Source organism: Rhagoletis pomonella, unplaced genomic scaffold, assembly GCF_013731165.1.
Source record: "Rhagoletis pomonella isolate Grant_MI unplaced genomic scaffold, Rhpom_1.0 Rhpom_scaffold_00004, whole genome shotgun sequence".
Classification (NCBI taxonomy): Eukaryota; Metazoa; Arthropoda; class Insecta; order Diptera; family Tephritidae; genus Rhagoletis; species Rhagoletis pomonella.
In genome coordinates, this window is record NW_023458558.1 from 77,308,058 (window position 1) to 77,326,645 (window position 18,588).

The 18,588-nt window shown below is 34.6% G+C and overlaps 1 protein-coding gene across 1 annotated transcript in view; it reads right to left on the reverse strand.

Annotated features, from left to right (window-relative positions):
* LOC118738090 (homeotic protein proboscipedia) overlaps positions 1 to 16,376 on the reverse strand; it is a gene marked incomplete in the record, with an annotated part of 381,120 nt that extends 364,744 nt beyond the window's left edge. Inside the window, 1 exon segment of the mRNA XM_036469011.1 lies at positions 15,735 to 16,376. Within this exon segment, the coding sequence (XP_036324904.1) occupies positions 15,735 to 16,227 (493 nt within the window).
* Positions 16,377 to 18,588: the final 2,212 nt, after the last annotated feature.

The following is an 18,588-nucleotide window of genomic DNA, read 5'->3' on the forward strand; positions in this document are numbered from 1 at the left end:
GTTTACAATTTACTAACATCGCGAAATTGACGATGCATCGATGGAAGTTTTTCAAACATCGACTTTAAGGAGACTCTCCGACTTTCTTTCGGTATGTTTGACTGACCTTAAATTTATTGTCCATTCAGATTTTTTTTGTTATTTATGGCCTTATATCAATTATATGCAAAAATTTTATTGAGCTTGAGACCGTTTCTTATGAAAAATGTTATTGAAAATCAGCAATAATTTTCAAAAGGCAGAAGTTATAGCTGCTATTTCGGAGATCACCATATCTCCTCAGTGACCGCGGTTGAAGAAGTCTGATTAGTAGATGTGGTGATCTCCCAAATAGCAGCTATAAATTCTTACCTTTGTAAATTATTGTTGCTTGTCCACAACATTTTTCATAAGAAACGGCCACAAGCTCAATAAAATTGTTGGATTCATTCTGAATGCTGATAACCTAGCCGTTAAAACAGAACCAAACACCCCTTAGAATTTCAAGAAGATCAGGCCTAGGATCTTTAGGCCCGAACGACCTCACGATGGTATGCATTTTGATTCTAATAATAGAAAGGGTAATAAAATACAGGAAAATACATTCATAATTATTAAAGTATTCAATATTGCCTTAAATTTAACTAGAAATTAACAAATTGCAAAACATCGGGAACCATCGATATATCGATGTTTCTCTAGCGATGTATTTTAGCCTCGATGTTCTTTTCTCTGATGCATCGAAATATCGATGTATCGATGTTACTGCTCAAAATTTGCATCCCTAACCATTACTGAAAATATATACATGTGTATGTAATGTTGCATAACAAGCCAATTAATTCAATTATTTGTTTTCTTTTGTTTTGTTAACTCCGTTAAATTAACTGATTTTATGAATTAATACATTATTCGTAATTTTTTATGGAATCGGATCGGCCGATTCTTTCCACATAAGCCGATTAATCGGCATCGGCATCGGTACCTGAAAAAAAAATTGGAATCGGTCGGACTCTATATATTAGCTCACTCCAGCTGTCGCCGCACAATGAATTAATTTGACAATATTAACAAATTAAACTGTTGAACAACACACATAAGTGTTACAACTTCATGCACTCTGCCAACATCATTTGTAATTTATTTCGCTCAGCAGGCAGTCCTTCGGCCAAGTAAGCATACCATCCACTTTCTGCGTAGGTGGGATGCAGAGTAGGCATCAAGTTAACTGTACCTGATCCGCGTGTGTTTGTGTAGATTTGGTAAAGAAGATGTATTGACCTTGAGTTGTGGATAACAGATGTACATATGTACGCGCATACATACCTTATGAAAAATGCACATTTAAGACAAAGCGGAGTTTATTTGCCCTTTTGATTAATGTGAGCAATAGCCATACACCACAACTTTATGTGTCTACCCAGCACTGCTGCTTCGGTAAGCGTTTTTTTTTGTATAAATGTATTACCGCGTTACAAGGTAATGAAAGACGGCTACAATTACTAGATTACACGCCATGTTAAAATAATACGTTCCGTAATCTAGAAAGTAAGCGATGGGTATCGATGGGTAAGCACTTTTGTGAGATTTACATTCTAGATTACAGAACGCAATATTTTAACATGGGCATGTTGTTGGAGGTGTCAGTGTTGCCAGATGGTCCATATAACTTCAACATAAAGTCATTTCATTTATCCCTCAATAAAATCCCAAATATATATATATATATATATATAGTTTGTAGTTGTCCAAGGTTGCTAGATACTAGTAACTCTGGCATCTAGTAATCTTAGGCGTTAACTGATTCATATTTAGTGGTTTTGCAGAGCGCGCTACCATTTCGCAGCGCCTGGGTTCCGCCGGTTCAACGCAACATCAAGAAAAAAATAAATAAATTTTTTCTAACAGCAGTCGGTAACTTCCAAAACGTCAATTGCATTGCATACGTACAAAGTTTAATGTTCCATAACGCCGAACTACAATTGGTTGACAATGTATACATGTCCAAAACGCATCCAAAAAGTCATCGAAACACATCGCTAGAGTAATCAGCACATCGGAAAAAAGTTGATGCTTCGTTTGTTAATGGTTACCATTAGTGTTTTAAAAATGGAAAATTCCGAAATGGTAATCATTGTTTTATTAAAAATTCAAAATATGCAATGCTACAAACAGTTTAAATACCGAAGTAGAACAGTCTCCAAACATTGTATTGATACGTTTTGGAAGTCAGCTACAGCTTCTCATAAAAATACAATCACCGTTCGCAGTCGGCGTAAAACCGTAGGTCTCTCCCCTTTATGTGACAACATCAAGGCGCACGCCACAAATCGGGGCAGAAGCTCGGCCAAACATTAACATATGTATAAGCGCCAATATATTATTATTATTTAAACTTTTATATTGCATATTACAATTAAATTAATTGGAATTAAATTAATAACCTACGTAAAGTCATTCGTAGCAACGAAGAATATCACTGTTTTATTTACAGTATTCAGCATATTGTATTTAATTGTGGATATAATTTAGCAAAACTTAAAGAAAAGTCACATGCCATTCACTGAGGTAAAGACACAAATTCTTTTAATACTGATTCAACATTAACATCCAGATTGCGATGAATATTGAGAAAAGCTAGCCCATTGTGTGCTCGTTCTCTGCCCATCAGTGTTGCCATTTTAGCCGTTTTCCGGCTAGATTTAGCCGGTTGCGATAGCAAACAACCGGAGAAATTTCGATTTCGCCGGCAGCCGATTTGTTAGCCGTTTTGCAGAAAAAATTTAGCCGATTTTGCTATTTGTCTTGTTTTCTTAAATTTCAAGCCTTATCGTGGAGAAAATTTTCATGTCAGGCAAGATTGTATGAAATTGAGCCGATTTCGCTTATTTTTATTTTAAACGAAGAAGGGATTTTCTTCATAAAATGTTGGCTATAAATGTCTTAATTTTAAGTGTGAAGTTTTATTCGCAAACTTAGAAAATAAGAAATTGTTTCACTGTTAAGACTCTTAAGATGCGTTTGTGTTTGGATATAGGGCCAACAAACAGAATAAATATTACATGTAGATATTGTCTTCCCAGATAGCGCATATTCAATTCTGCCTAAATTAAAAAACATAATTTTTGCCCACTCCCAAAGGTTTAAGGTAATGGAAAAATTAATGTTTTCAAGCACTATGTACACATATGTATTTTTTCAAACAAACGTTTTTGCTGAGAACTTATTCAAATTCCAAAAACCGAATGCCAACTTGAATTAAAGGAACCAACACTGAAGTGAGTCAAAATGAAAATACAAATTTTTATGTAGAGCAAAACTCGCTGGGAATTCTACGAGACATCTTCCGGCCATGTGACCGGTCATCTAAATGGGAGATCTGCAGTCTTTTAGCATCATATTTTACATCAGAATTGAAGGGATTTCTGAAAAATCTGACCAGTCCTTTGGTGTAACTGTGGTTTTGCATCCCTTGTCAACATATGGCCTCGGTTGATGTTAACTTAAGGTCGTTGTTTTACTGCCTTAAAATTGAAGGGAGATTTTTACAGCGTTTTTTATGTGTATTGGTTTCTATTTGAGTGTATTGAGAATCGGTCAGTCTGAAAAGGCCTTGTAGGGAAGACAATTATCACTCAAAATATCAGATAGTACTAATAGTAATAGATAGTTTTTTTTGCCGAGTACCTTTCAAATCATTGGAATTAACTAAATTAATTAAGTAAACAAGTATTAACTTACATTTTTCATATTAAAATCGCTCCAGTTTGTAAATTTTTAAATTTAACGAACTGGTTTATTCAAATTATCGTCGATAAAAAATCCAACCATGTGCCACAATCATATGTTTTTCCTAATTGCAAATTCTTGCTGGCAAAATTTTTCCGGCTCGAATTTGTAACTTCTCTCCAAGAAATAGTCTTTTTACTCGTGATTTATTTAAATAAAACATGTGAAATTTAGTTGAAACATTTTAGCCGTTTTTAGCCGGTTTTATTTGCCAATTTAGCCGGTTCGTCCAAAAAGTTCTGGCCACACTGCTGCCCATACCTGGATATTAGACTGCGCCTTAGTTATATGGAGAAAATTTTTTGTTAAGCTACAAGCAAGACTCCCCCTAGAAATGTTCCTTTGGTCATAAAAACGTGCCCTGCGAAAGATTTTTAAAAACGGACAACGGAAAGACGTGCCTCTAAAGCAGTGCCCGCCAAACACTTTCCTGGGAAACGAACTATATTCGGCCTTTCACATGTACACAATCGGCTTCTGAAGCTGATGCCAGATAAAACTTTGTAGCTTTGCGTGACATTAATAACTTTGCCAGCAAAGCGCCAGACGCAAAAAGTATGCCACAATGAGCGCCAAGAAGTCAATTTTGCACTGCTTTTTTACTCGTCAAAATTACTGTGGATTTTAGATATTTTGCTTTAAAATTAACAGCAATGTAATTGGGTTTTATGTTTCTGCATGAATACTCGAATTTGGACGAAACAAAATAAATATTAAACCGGCTGATTGTCAAAAGCGCGCAAAAAGATGGGAGTTGGCCATCTTTTCGCTTCGCGCTGCAGCTTCAATGATCTATGTGGCATGCTTTGTGCATTTTCATACAATTCATCTTATCTGTCAAAGCGGATCTGTCACGTAAAGCGAAGCAAAAGTTTTTTGTGGCTTCAGCTTTACACGTACACAAACCGAACGTCAACAGAAAGAGTAGCAGAGCAAGAAATTTTATTTAGTTGCATGCAAACAATAGGCGAAGCAGGTTGATAGCGCATTATTGTCGAATAAAGTAGGTACACTGAGCAGAATGAATGAATATTCATTCAAAAATTTTATAACACAATTTTTCGTACATACACCCCTAGAAATAGGTATGTATATGGTACCAAGTCGTGCTTTTTCTTCATATTAAAAGAACTTTGTGAATTATGTATTTTTTTTTAATACCAGACTAGTCCTCAATTAAAACATACAATATGTTTTGTTATTTATCTTTTGGTTTAGTCGTTATTTTAAACTGTTCTTAAATGTCAAGTTTTACCTAATTTTAAAATAAATTTATATTAGATATATATATTTTCATTTTATTTCTACTTGAAATCAACGAAATTTTCTTTTAATATTCAGAGTGCTCGAAGCACGTTATCTTTTTTGTTCAGAAATCCACACTTAAATTATAAAAAAATAATAATAATTTTGTACAATACATACAAAATTTTACCAACTTTTTCCTTTCTCAGGGCCGTTAACTTTCATTATATGTTTCTATGTTGTTTAGATCTAAAAAAACGCACAATGAAAAAACTGCAAAAAAACATACCAAAGTTTTTATAATAAGTAATACAACACAGAAATTTTTTTCCGTGCATTACCACCAACACATTCTCATTTTTTATTTCATAACTAATACATTCTCATTTTAAGACTTTTCTCGTTTTTGCGGACATTGCTCTAAAGGCCCTAAAGTTCAGCATTTTCACGCTATTTTTAACAAGGCGGTTAAAATTGTCTGTAAGTCAGGAGGAAATTTAATATATTTTAATGGCACTTGAAGGAGTTTTGCCCCCCGATGTCAAATATGACTAACCTATTTTTAAACCTCTCCAACTTTTAAAGTTATTGAGGTTTTTTCCACATAAAATTACAATTTTACAGGAATTCAGACGTTATATTTTACCCAAGTTAATCAAATAAAAAATGTGTAGTAGCAACTTTTGATGCAGTTTACTTTTATTTGACACGTAGACCATCAGATTTTGCGATTTGCAAGCTTATTTTTCATTTTTCGTAAAAAACGGTTGTACACAAATTTGTAGAGAATTTAATTTTCCAATTTTTTTTATACAAACCTTTTATAAAAAACAATTTTTTATTGTAAATAATTAGCACAAAGTGCGAAAAAATTTTGCATTGTCACGGTTTTCGCCATTTTTCATCAATTTCTGGAAAAAGTGCGTAGCATATTCAAATGCCAAAGTTGTAGGGAACTTTTCTCTTTCAGTGTTGGTTTCTCCGGTGGCACAAAATTTGTAAAGAAAAATCTAATTTACGGTTAGTTTAGATGCCATATTTGAGACGCCATTTTGAATTTTTCAAAAGGCCTCACGGCTTTTTCACAAAAAACCTCAACAACTTTAAAAGATGGGAGGCTTAAAAATACTGTAGCTATTTTTGACATCGGGACAAAACTCCATCAAGTGGCATTGAAATATATTAAGTTTCCCACTGACTTATAGGCAAACTGTTGACCGCTTGGTGAAATTTCATGAATTTGCCGAACTTTAGGGCCTTTGAGGCACGAATTTCCGTTGTCCGATTTTAAACATTTTTCGCAGGTCACCTTTTTATGAACAAATGAACCTTTCTGGGGTAGTCTTGCTTTTTAGGATAAAGTTGCAAAATAAGGCGCAGGCTGCTGCGCATGCATGATGATATTCTTTGAATTATTTTGCAAAACTGTAACTAAATAGGGAAGCGAAGGGTGTTATAGACCACATAAGGAAAAATTTCTGCAGAAAAAACGGAAATCTGAATTGTTAATTTTTTTAATGTTTAACACGGCCCAACAAAAATATAAAAAAATTTTGGTTCGGCAAACGTTAAATCTGTTTTTGATAGATTTTTTTGTGCTGATTACGAATCCGTAAGCATAAAGCTTCCATCAGCTCCAGATTAAAAAAAAAAATGAGGTAAAAATGTCAAAAAATAGCGATGTTGCAATATTTTATAAGCTCTAGCAAAGAAACAAAATGCGATAGAACCTTCCTGTCTTAAATTAAACCTAGATATCTCGACTACTATCTCTGAAAAGCAGAGACTGAAATAAAAGTTATTTTACAATTTTTGACATAAAAATGGCATAGTGAAAAATTATGCTATAGCTATATGAAAAAATTATGCTATATGCTCAAAGGTACCATTAGACTCATCTCGCATTGTAGATTGTAATTCCTCTATGACTTTTAAAAATCTGACTTTTATCATTTTGAGCAAATAATAACGATTATATCTGCTTTTTATTTTTTTAAGGCAAAAATAAAAGTCAAAGTTACAAATCAAGTATTCCAGAGTTGTGTATACTCGAATTTTATAGTTATAAAGCTCCTATCTGGACTCTAATAGCTCCCTAATTCACAGATACCAGGGTTAGATCAAATCTAAATATGTATGTATGTACTACGTATAAGTACAATACATGAAGGCATCAGATTTGCCAGATCATTAGATTTTCAAAACTGAAGTTCCAAATTAAAGGGCTTGGACTCTAAATGCACAGCAAGGTATGCATTTTTTGGAAAGGGTTGCCACCTTTTTTAAAGTTATAAAACCTGCACCGTTCGTTGTATTAGAAAAAAAGTAGGTTTCAAACGAGAGGGCTGGACCTCTAGATGTGCAAGAGGATTTCATTATTTTGAATAGCGTTACCACCTGCTTAAAAAATCATAAGACTTACGCCGTTCGCGCAATTTAAAAAAATTATATAATATGCCATATATACGGGCTTGGTCTGTAGATCTGCCAGGAAGAAAGTTTTTTTTGTTAAGGGTTGCAAGCTGTTAAATTTTTTTTTTTATTTGGTGCAGTTATATATATTTGAAAAAATCCCTAAGAAACTCCTTAATAATTTTCCCTAAGTTATTCCCTAATCGCCCACAATAACCCTAAATTTACGGAGAAAAGCCAAACTGGCATCACTGATAAGGGTACAACTTCTTACCCATTGCATTACAAAGTTTGTATGTACATATGCGTAAAAAAATACTTATATAAAAATATATAAATAAGTATTTCCATCACAAAACGCATTAATTTTACTTAAATGGTTTCTTATACACATACATAGCTGACCAAAAGTAACCACAGCCAAAGGGATGCCTATTTCCAAATGGCATTTATAGTATTGTTGCGATTATCCTTGTATATTCGACGGATATCCTAAATCATTCAGGTCATATACTTGCGCTCGCACTCATGACAACTCTTTGGGCTGGTTTCTCCAACTCAACTTAACTCAAGTAGCACACTGGTGTATAACTTGGTGTAAATTTACGAATTTTGGTATACATCTGATTAATTGTACATACCAAAATTCAAAAATTTACACCAAGTTATACATCAGCGTGCTACTTGAGAACTTAGTTTAGCCATTTTTTGGACTTAAGTCAAAAGTTAGCCTACTTTTTACACAGCTTGTTCTCGACTAAGTCTAACATATTGGCTTAACTAAGTTAAATTTAGTTGGAGAAACCAGGCCTATAAGGTTCTTATCGAAAGTTACCGAATATTCCACTTGTCGTTTCTCGACGTCGAAGCTTCTACATCTTTAATCGCACATTCCCTACGTAAATTTCAAAGATTTTGCTGAAAAAATATATGTAAGTTATCAAATGAAATCAAATCCAATATGTAAGCAAGAAATGTCACTGACAACAACAATGTGCAGTGAATAGAATTGTTAGTTGCTGAGGTTAACACACTCAAAAGTGCTGTTAATCCACACATTGCTACGCGGTCAAACTTAGCAATACAATTTTAGTATCCTAACAGATCTTAATATATATGTATATAGTATTAGATTCTACCAAAAACCCGAAAAAAATAAAAAGTTGAATTCTTGCGTTTAGTTATTAAACTCCTCAAATGTAGCCAGGTAGGGGCCAATTCCAAAATATATATATAGTCAACAAAAATTTGGAAATAAAGTCATTCAAATGGAAATAGCGTCAACAATGCTTAAAGTATGTCGATTCATAGAAAAAAATTTTGTTCTTACAACAAACACTGCCCCGTAAGTGTTTTTTTTTAATAGATGAAAAAGGTTATTGCCAAATCCTCAGTGTTGTGATATTAATCCACACACAATCATGAACTACCACCAATTGATTTTATTAAAAAAAAATTTAAATTACGAATATGTAAAAACACGATGCGAAAAACTAAACGTCTGCGTACAGCTGGAATATGAGAAATATTTGAAGAAAGAGTGTAGAAATGATCCATAACTTGCGTTTCGTTTCCACAAAAATAAAGCGAACACCATTAAATTGAAGAAACAGTCCATGTCCAAAAACTCCGGAGGAATACTGAAATAATTCTGTGTTTTAAATTAGCATATTTTGAACGAATTCGGAATGTCTAAGGTGGAAAAGAAACCAACCTTTCTATAAGGAAACAATTATAGAAAAAGAATTTTCTTACACTGTATTCATGTCTCCGCCAGAAATTTGTGACGACATCATTTAAAAGCAGCTAAGGAGAATGACGACACCATTTATTAGATGGCACATTCAACGAGCCAATGTGCCAAAATGCGGGTATAAACGATTATTGATTTTTTAATATCGGAACCGAGATCATATAAGTTAATTGCTTAGTTTTCACACACTTTTGAAACACAAATTATATGCTTTTTTACTGTAGGCAAGTTGTTGCCCCAAAATACAGCAGAAATCTTCCAATCAGGGCAGCCAACTATCTTTAGTTATGAGGTGCCATATTGAGGATAAAAAAGTGCCAAATAGAAAAATAAAAGTGCCAAAAAAGGTGTAATTCCTTTTAATCATTCACATTTAGCAATAAAATAAAGCTACATTTTCCAAACAAAAGTGCAATGATAAAATAAGATAAACCAGTTATAAATTAGAAAATTTTAGTTGAGAAAAAGAAGTGCACGCAAAGGATTTCACAAAAATGTATTGAAATGTTATTCTTTTTTTACAAAAGTGCCATTTTGGCACTTTGTGCCAAATTGAAAAATTAAGTGCCATTTGAAGTAAAATAGGGACAAATGGCACGGTTTGAGCCAAGTTGGCATCCCTGCTTCCAATGACTTCCAAATATAAAAATGTGAAATATCGAGGGATTGAATTCATTAATACCCTCTATCTGCAATTTGCACAAACACTAATTTGTGATTTTAGAAACCATCTGGGACTTATTACCTGTCGTTATATAAGGTAAAATTAGTATCACTGATGACAGTTACAGCTTAGGTGGATTTTTATATCAGAATCTCAAGTGAAAAGTCTGCAGATAGAGGGTATTATTGAATATAAGCCCTCGATGTTTAAAATATATAAACATTTTATTTCAACATATACAAAAAATAATTCTTCCTGCGTTACAGCACGGTGGGAGACGGGGAAAGGGGGCCGGGGCCGGGGCCGCGGCGTAGCGTGAAGTGGTGTACGCGCCGGCAGCGCGGATACGCCGGGCGCGAGCGCGGTGTGGCGCGCTAACGCGGAAGAATGAGGAATAATGTCAATGGATTTTATTTCGTTTTAAAAAGGTAATAATGTCAATTGACTTTATTTCGCATCAGGGTGGGAAATAAAGTCAATTGACCTTATTTCCGTTGATCTTATTACCTGTCACCTTATATACTCATTGCTAACAAAATAATTTGTAAATTTTCATAATTAAAAATGTGAATATGTGGATTATCCGGTTCTGTTTCAAGCTAATCTCTCAAACTTCAAAGTAATTCCGTTTAAGAAGGGTAAAAACCTGGCTGTAGTCGACAATTAGAGAAAATGGGTTGAACGGTAAACTAATAATTTAATTTATAGTTCAACTGTTTATTACTTTGTCTTTACGTTTGTATCTTCTAAGTGTACATCGAAAGTATGTATGACAGAACCAATCTGAGATTATTGATAAAACTCTAGACCGGTTTGGTGAACAGCCAAGACGTTTACTTTTTAGGTAATTACAGCTTAAAACGATGTATACATTTTTAGTTTATTTTATAAAATTTCAGAGGTATATTACATAGTATACAAAGGTTCCCCAACTTATTTTTCTCCCCTTTCAAAACTTTACTGGTTTTGGTGGACCCCCTGATGCTCATTTCTAACATATTCCCAAAGTTCATCAAAAAATGTGAAGATTAAATATAACGATGTAATTTTGCATCGTGGTTGAGTTCCAACACAAAATTGGGAGTGGCAAACATAAAAATAAAATATTTTCCTGTGTTCTATTTAATAAAATAATTTCATTACACACTTGCATGTTTAAAAAACAGATCTCGTAAGCCCATGAAAGAACTATCTCGATCTGAGGAGTTATATTTTTTAAGAGCAATAAATAAACTCCTAAACATGTTCGGCTCACTCGTGAATTTGCATGTGATGTATTTGTCAAATAGTTTATTTGTGTTGATGGCATCATTTTTATTTTTATCGCACCGAGTTTTAAAGTGAGGCGAAAAATATTTGTCAGTCACATTTTTAAAACACAAAACTTAAAACAAAAAAACGGCTAAGCTTTTTATGCTAATCTTTCAATTCAGAAACTGACAATAGAGAAAAGAACGAGTCTAGAAAAATCGATAACAAACGACCAAGCAAGCAAGAAGCACAAAAAGTGTTCCACCGTCTCATCCTCTTCAAGGCAGGATGGACAAATGGACTTGTCATTTACGCCTATCACAGTCAGGTGTTTGTGCCACGTGAAGTGACCAGTCAGCAGTCCCGTCTTCTCAGTGAGAGGAAAAAACTAGATATACCTTCTGAGATTGAAGGCAACATGAGTTTTGCCCACCTGCTGGCATTAAACCAGCTTTCCTCAGGTAACTCTCTCTCTCTAGAATCTCTTCAACAAAGGTAAAGGTGGCGTACTATCCTGTAGCAATGAAAAGACACAAGTGCTCAAATAGAATTTTTGAAGTGCAGAAAAAAAGTGTATTCACAGAAAATTTTTAAAACGATATTTAAATAGAAACTTGTTTAAACAAAACAAACTCCCGATTACGTCTGCATGACTCCTGCATTACTTTTCAACTAGTTTGAAGTTAGATTTTTGTACTTAACTAGAAGATACATATTTTATCGAAAAACCGCAGAAAAGCTAACTACAAATGGGTTATTCTTTATCAATTGATAATTTGTTCTGCAGGGTGTCGATAAAATCAAAATTTCTTGTTTTTAAATGGAAATTGTCGATGCTGGTTTTTTACACTTTAAGCGTAGATTGAATATAAGTGTAAAACGAACAAGGCCTTATACATATATTTTTTTTTTAGTTTTTTAATTCTTTTTAAAAGTAAATCAAAATCAAAATCATTAATTACCTACAAAACTAAGTTAAGATTTTTCTTTTTTTGTTACATTTAATTGTTTATAAAAAAAAAAGTTACGGAACAAACTACCTGAAAAATTAAGATACATAGAGGGTTGAAATTTTTCTGCCATTATTTTTTTGTAACCGACAACGAAATTTCGATATGGGACCGGAGGAAAAAGAAAATACAAAATTCTTAAAATACTTTTTATTTGCTAAATCATTTGAAACTATTGGAAGATGTAGACATCGAGTCCAAAGGAAGAGAACAGGGTGCGTAAATACTCGCAGTATATACAAAAGTACGAACATATGTATGCATGTACATTTGTACATACATATGTATCTATGTTAAAAATACAACTTTTTTTGTTAGCATAAAAATATATTGATACAACCTTGAAGCCAACTCAAGCATGAACATCAGCACCGAGAGCAGAACCAACAGCCTGTTTTTCGTTTCCTTTTGCTCGTCCCAAAGCATAATAGGAGTGCAGTATTTTGACAAATGAATCCAAATAACAGGTTGCAATCCTACCTTCTGCAACAGTTCCTGCCTTTCGGTTGTACCATCACTCTTATATATACACACATTCAACTGAACCTAGTGATAGTTTGGCTGCAAAGTCAGTCAACAGTCGAACATACGAGTGGCGAAAATTTTTTTCCCCATTGAAGAATTGAAAATTGTTGGCAACTGCAATACATTAAGTAACCGAGCGGCGAATAAACAGTGACTGTTGGAATATTATTGGAGGTAAGAGCGAATAAGGAGGCGGTTAAAAGGAACAGCGGATGGATGGATAGCCTTCATACCTAATTTATTATTATTATACATACACACATATATGCATGTATAATGTGTAAAATAGAATTTGTGTATTTGTGCATACCAACAGTGAGTTTTCTTCAAGTTTTTTAGTCAACAAAAGGTACGTGTACTTTGGAGCACCCAGTCGGAAAAGTAGTAATGCATTACATGCGTGATAGATAATATCTCTCTCTCTCTCTCTCCTCCGTCGGGTCATTGGCGCAGATGAGTAGATGTTGAAGAATGAAGATTGTGGCTAGATGTTCGTCTACCGGGGTGAACGCCAGTACTCGGCGACGGAGTGTCTCCAACCACAAATCCAACACCGAATTTGCGCTCCTTTACGTGACAACTGTAGTAGACGTCGCAAGGCTCCTCGCTTACCTTCCCTTACCCCGTCCATCGCATTTCTTGGATGGCGGTGATGTCAGCCTTTGTATTCCCGAGGCAGAGGCACCTTCCCCATTAAGGGTTTCTGAACTTTTTCATTGGGCGAGGTTTTAACGTGGCGGGACCCAAACCCAGCGCACGAGAACTCAACATACTCAACAAAATATATTTTCGAGCCTCTTCAAAATATTTTCAAGCTTAAACTTTTTGAACCTCTCTCGTCTGATACTTTTACCTAATTGCCTTTATTCAAGTTGAGTTTAACGTTTAAGTGTTTTTCAATCAAATTCTGAAATAGGGCGTTGTTGAAAAATTTTCTGAGATAGGGCGTTTTCAAACTGGCTGCCGAAATAGGTCGATCTTCTACACAGAAATCGATATACTAATGTTCTCACCAGTACTCTTCCACAAATACTTCCAGAGATATGCAGTAGAAAGAATTCGGTTTGTGTGGGAGGTACCACGTCCCCTTGCCTAATCGAGATAAAAGCTATCGTATCCCTCAACCCTCTACTGCATACGAAGCTAAGTGTGGTGTCACTACTTTGGCATTTTTCCCACTTAACGAATGTTATAAAAACGTATCAAACTAATTAAATGCATTAAGATGTTGACTAGGAATAACGGAACTTAATTGGTTTGCCTTTGGTTAGATGAAATTTAAATATATCCTCACTTTTCTAATCGTAGTCGGAAAATGTACATATATTTGTGTGCGCGGATTTCACATAATTCACACACGCTTTTCTCTGTCAACATTTAATTAGTTTACCGCTATCCAACTGTTTTCTGCTGTTTTCATAAAATTTACCATACATTTCTTTACGAAATAATAATATATAATAATAAACGACTTAAGGCCTTTTCTCAAGTGACATTTTAACACAAATTTTGTTCTGAAAAAATATATTTAAAGGGCAGATAAATTTAAAAAACTACTGGACAAAACGGCTTTTAGAGTCGATATATATACATAGGTTTATTGATATGTAAATAAGGTGTAATTCACAGCTAATTTTTTTTTAATCGTCTCCTTCATAATTCCTGCAGCAGAGGGATAAGTTGGGCTAAATGACACCAGTGTGCAAAGTTTCATGATGATCCATTGGATCGTTAAAGCGTAACAAACAAACAAACTCACTTTCGCATTTATAATATTAAAAGGGATTTTTATATTCGAATTTCGGGCATCAGATATCCGCATATTCAAATTTTTTTCAGATATACGAATATCTGCAGTGGCAAAATATCCGAGTAAAACTCCCAGCCCTAGTATGTACATACATATCTTTGGCTTTATTTTCTTGGGCAATGATCGGGATCCGGATAAAAAATTTCCATGCAATTGCAACAACAACGATATGATCCTCATAGAGATCTGGTCCAATTTATGATCCGATCTGTTTGGTTTGTGTCACTGATAATTTGGCAGTATGGTTTGGTATTCTGCCATTGCTTATTTTAACTTGCTTCAAATAAATTGCCTTTACGTTAAATATTTGTTTAAGTGAATATTATTTCGTTTAAATATACTTTTCCCTATTTAGTGAGTAAATTTTTATAATTTCGTCTTCCTCGTGCTAGTATGTAGTATAAAATTAGTGCTGCCAACCCCAATAAGATTGATCCAGACCGTTTGCGTCAGAAATGATCGTGATACTGAGCTGGGTAACCCAAGAAAACCCAACTTATATGAACATTTATATTCATATGTACATCTACATATATGTAGGAATGTTTGTAAACACCTTCGCCGTGTATGTGCATTGTTACACACTATATACAAATACCCAGTACGTAACTTAACTACAAACACACATAGATACATACATTATCGCAAGACCCCAAGTTCTTTCGACACTTGTGGCCGCTGCAGCGCAATTGGCCTTTCACAGCCTTAGCCACAACCTTCATGTGTAGCCACTAAAATTGTTACAAATGATCGCAAATAACAGATCTTTGCCGAAAGCAGCGGTGCCATCTCATCCAGCCAAATGGCAGTCGCTAATGTAGGCAATGGGTTCGGTCAGTCGGTTGGGAATTTTTTAAATGCTTTGAATTGTGACTGGACATGTAGCTCGACGGTTCATCAAAGGTATCGTCTGTTTATCATATGAACCAAACAGCAATGAATTGTTGTTGCATTTTGTGAACAAATCGAATATAGCGCAATTTTCTGGCAACTGCCATTCGAAATGGGCGCCGGCTTGCACACAATTCAGTGGCTACAACTATCTCACACAATTGTTGTCGTTGTTGTTATAATTTATAATAGGATGAATTGTATCTACTGATTTCTTGATTGATGGCTCATAAGATGGGCGAAGCATCAGTTGTTTAGGTTTGCTCTTGCGAGCATGCACTCGTACAAACGCATACATACAACTACATTAAAAACCCTTAATACCAACGGGCTTTGCTCAACCGAAGCAATTTTATTACAGTAATTAATCTTTATGCTATTCTTTGCGTGTTACCAAACACTTACCTTGATTGTTATTATTTTGACTTTTCCGCGACGTCTTCTTTTCTTTCATCCAGGGGTATTCTGGCACCGAATCCATACCATCCGTAGTCTGTTGCACTCCAATTCCAACACCAACCGGATATCCGCCACCACCCACAGGTGTTCCCATCTTTGGACTTTCTGGGCTCAGATGATTGAGAAATTCAGCCATGGACGGTTGAGAGTTGATGAAACCTCCCTCAGAGGCGGCCATCCAGTATCCGGTATCAGCGACAGCCGCACGTTTATCACAGTTTGTCGGTCCCATTTTGCTGACAAGCATAGCCGTGGGTGGTGGAGGTGGCGGCTGTGGCACATGAGGCATTTGCGCTGGCGCTGATACTGACACCACTGGTGCTACAGGCACCACCGGCACTATCGTTTGCCCTGTTGACACCTGCAGTGCATTTAGCGGCGATTCTGATTTGATTTGTGCGCCCTTTTGGGGATCCAATGTGCTACACACTTCTTGCATTTTATATACTCAATGGAAGTCAAATGATCGCACTAGTTAGTTATTCACTTATCACAAAATACTGTACCACACAAAACATAAGAAATATTTGTGTATGAGTAAGAACTTCAATTTGGTTTTCATTAATTTGGATGGCGCTGTTTCCAATGTGGCGGCTTGCCTGAAACAAAAACAACAAGAAACATCTTCATCCAAAATCAATATACATCTTTTTATTAGTAAATGACTAATGGATTTTTGCTAAGACTATAATATACACACACATATCCATATATAATTTATGTTTAGCTACTTGTTTCTATTCAAATAAGTATTTAATGATACCATTTCTTTTGTTGAGAAATGACGATACATACAGAAATAAAGTATGCTATATATGTATGTTCGATGACAATATAATAAATACTTGTGAGGTCAAGTGTATAAATGATATCTTATTTTTGACTTTTCATAATTCTGTTGCCTAAATTAAATTACCGCTCATACATATATTCAATCTCTAAAAATCACCTATTTCAAGATGTTAAAACATTTGTAAAATTAAATTAAAAACCAGCAAATACCCGGTTTCCTTCGCGACGCCTGATAAGTTATTTTAAAATGAAATGTAAATAATTCTTTTACTATTTAAACAGTGAATGTAAAAATTATCTCATTATTGTTATTCAAAAATGTATAAATATTAAATAATTCATTGGCTCCTGTGTACAATGATATTATAAGGGTAATTTATATTTCATCTTAATGCGTACACACCCCTCGAACACCCCCCTGGCTACGCCCATGGATACTATTGATACACATATGGTTAGGTGACCAGAATTTTTTAACATTCCACGAGGACAAATTCTCGACAAAAAATTTGATATTTATTTTAACATATAAATAACAAATAAATTAACAATTCAAAGTTTCTCTAAATACAAGTCAAACAAGTTAATAATACACTGCGCTGCATAATCATAAGAATGCCACATATTAACAAGTTTTGACTCTTTCTTTTTAAATTATTTAATTGTAATTGTATTACTTCCAAAAGAAATTGCTTCGTCTTTCGTCAAAGTTCGATTATAATTTTGTATCAACGCTATATCTCGTTCTGCAATATCATTAACATATTTAATACTCTTAATCGTCTCTAAAAGCATAAACAGACGGCAGCGTTGATCCGGATCAACTCGGGAATTAACTGCAGTTGATCCGGATTAAGTCCGAGTTAATCCGGATTAACGCTGCCGTCTGTTTAAGCTTTAAGACAGCCAACTTCAGGGTAGTTTTTTAGAAAATTTAATGCCCTACAAGAATATGCCTGGAAAAAACGTTTATCCCTTTTTTATAACTTCATTTAACGGTTCAAAAGTTATAACATTTTTAATGAACATTTATTTACATGTTATTTACATAAAAAAATTCAAACCTTTTAAAATTTAAATAAAAAATGTTCCAAATGGGAGAATTTCCTTCTCAGTAAATAGGTCATTTTAAGGCCATAAATTCGCTAGGTTCAGCCTAATATATATATACAAGAATTAATCGTTTACAGTAATAAGAATAAGTGGCGAAATTTCCGGGAAATGCTCTCAAAATTTAGTATGGCGAATCACGGTTGCCATTTTGGCCGAAATGTACCATTTTTGGTACACAGGTACATATCGTTCAGGTTTGGTACAATTTTAATCTCATAAAATGAGATCATTTTTACTGAAGGCCAACATGCATACATATCAATCAAGGAAATCTACTATACTGCAATACAATGTCGAACTCATATAATTTAAAAGACATTGCTGTTAAGCAGACAGACCTTTGCGCGTTCCTTGACATTTCAGCTGTGTATCAAACACATCATATAAAGCGAAATCCAAGGTCATGCCAAAAAAGGATATTCCTAATACTCATTTACATGGTGGGCTGCGATGAACACTTGAAACTGACTGAGAAATAGTGGTCTGAAAAGGTTATGTTAATAAACTCACTAAACCATCGCCCCTTCACCAAATGAAAGAAGAAAAGTCAGTTAAGCATAACCATCATCGGGAATTTCGGAAATTGAGCTATCGAGAGAGCCGAAGTATTTAGAGAATACCCTGAACAAAAGACTAGAAGTAACATCGCATATATGTTAACAACAAAGAAAGTAATGGTTAAACATGGGAGACAACTCAGTAATTACAGTAGGGCTGTTCGGGATATTGTGGAAACGGTCTTGGATTTGCAGTTGAAATTGCATTTGCAAATTTTATGCAAATGCACCGAATATGGAAATGCAAGACCATATGGACAAGATCCTGAACCGATTATCACGTATTTAGCACTGGTCTAGTAACCAAAAGTCGAGCAAACTGGTTTTGGCACTCGGCT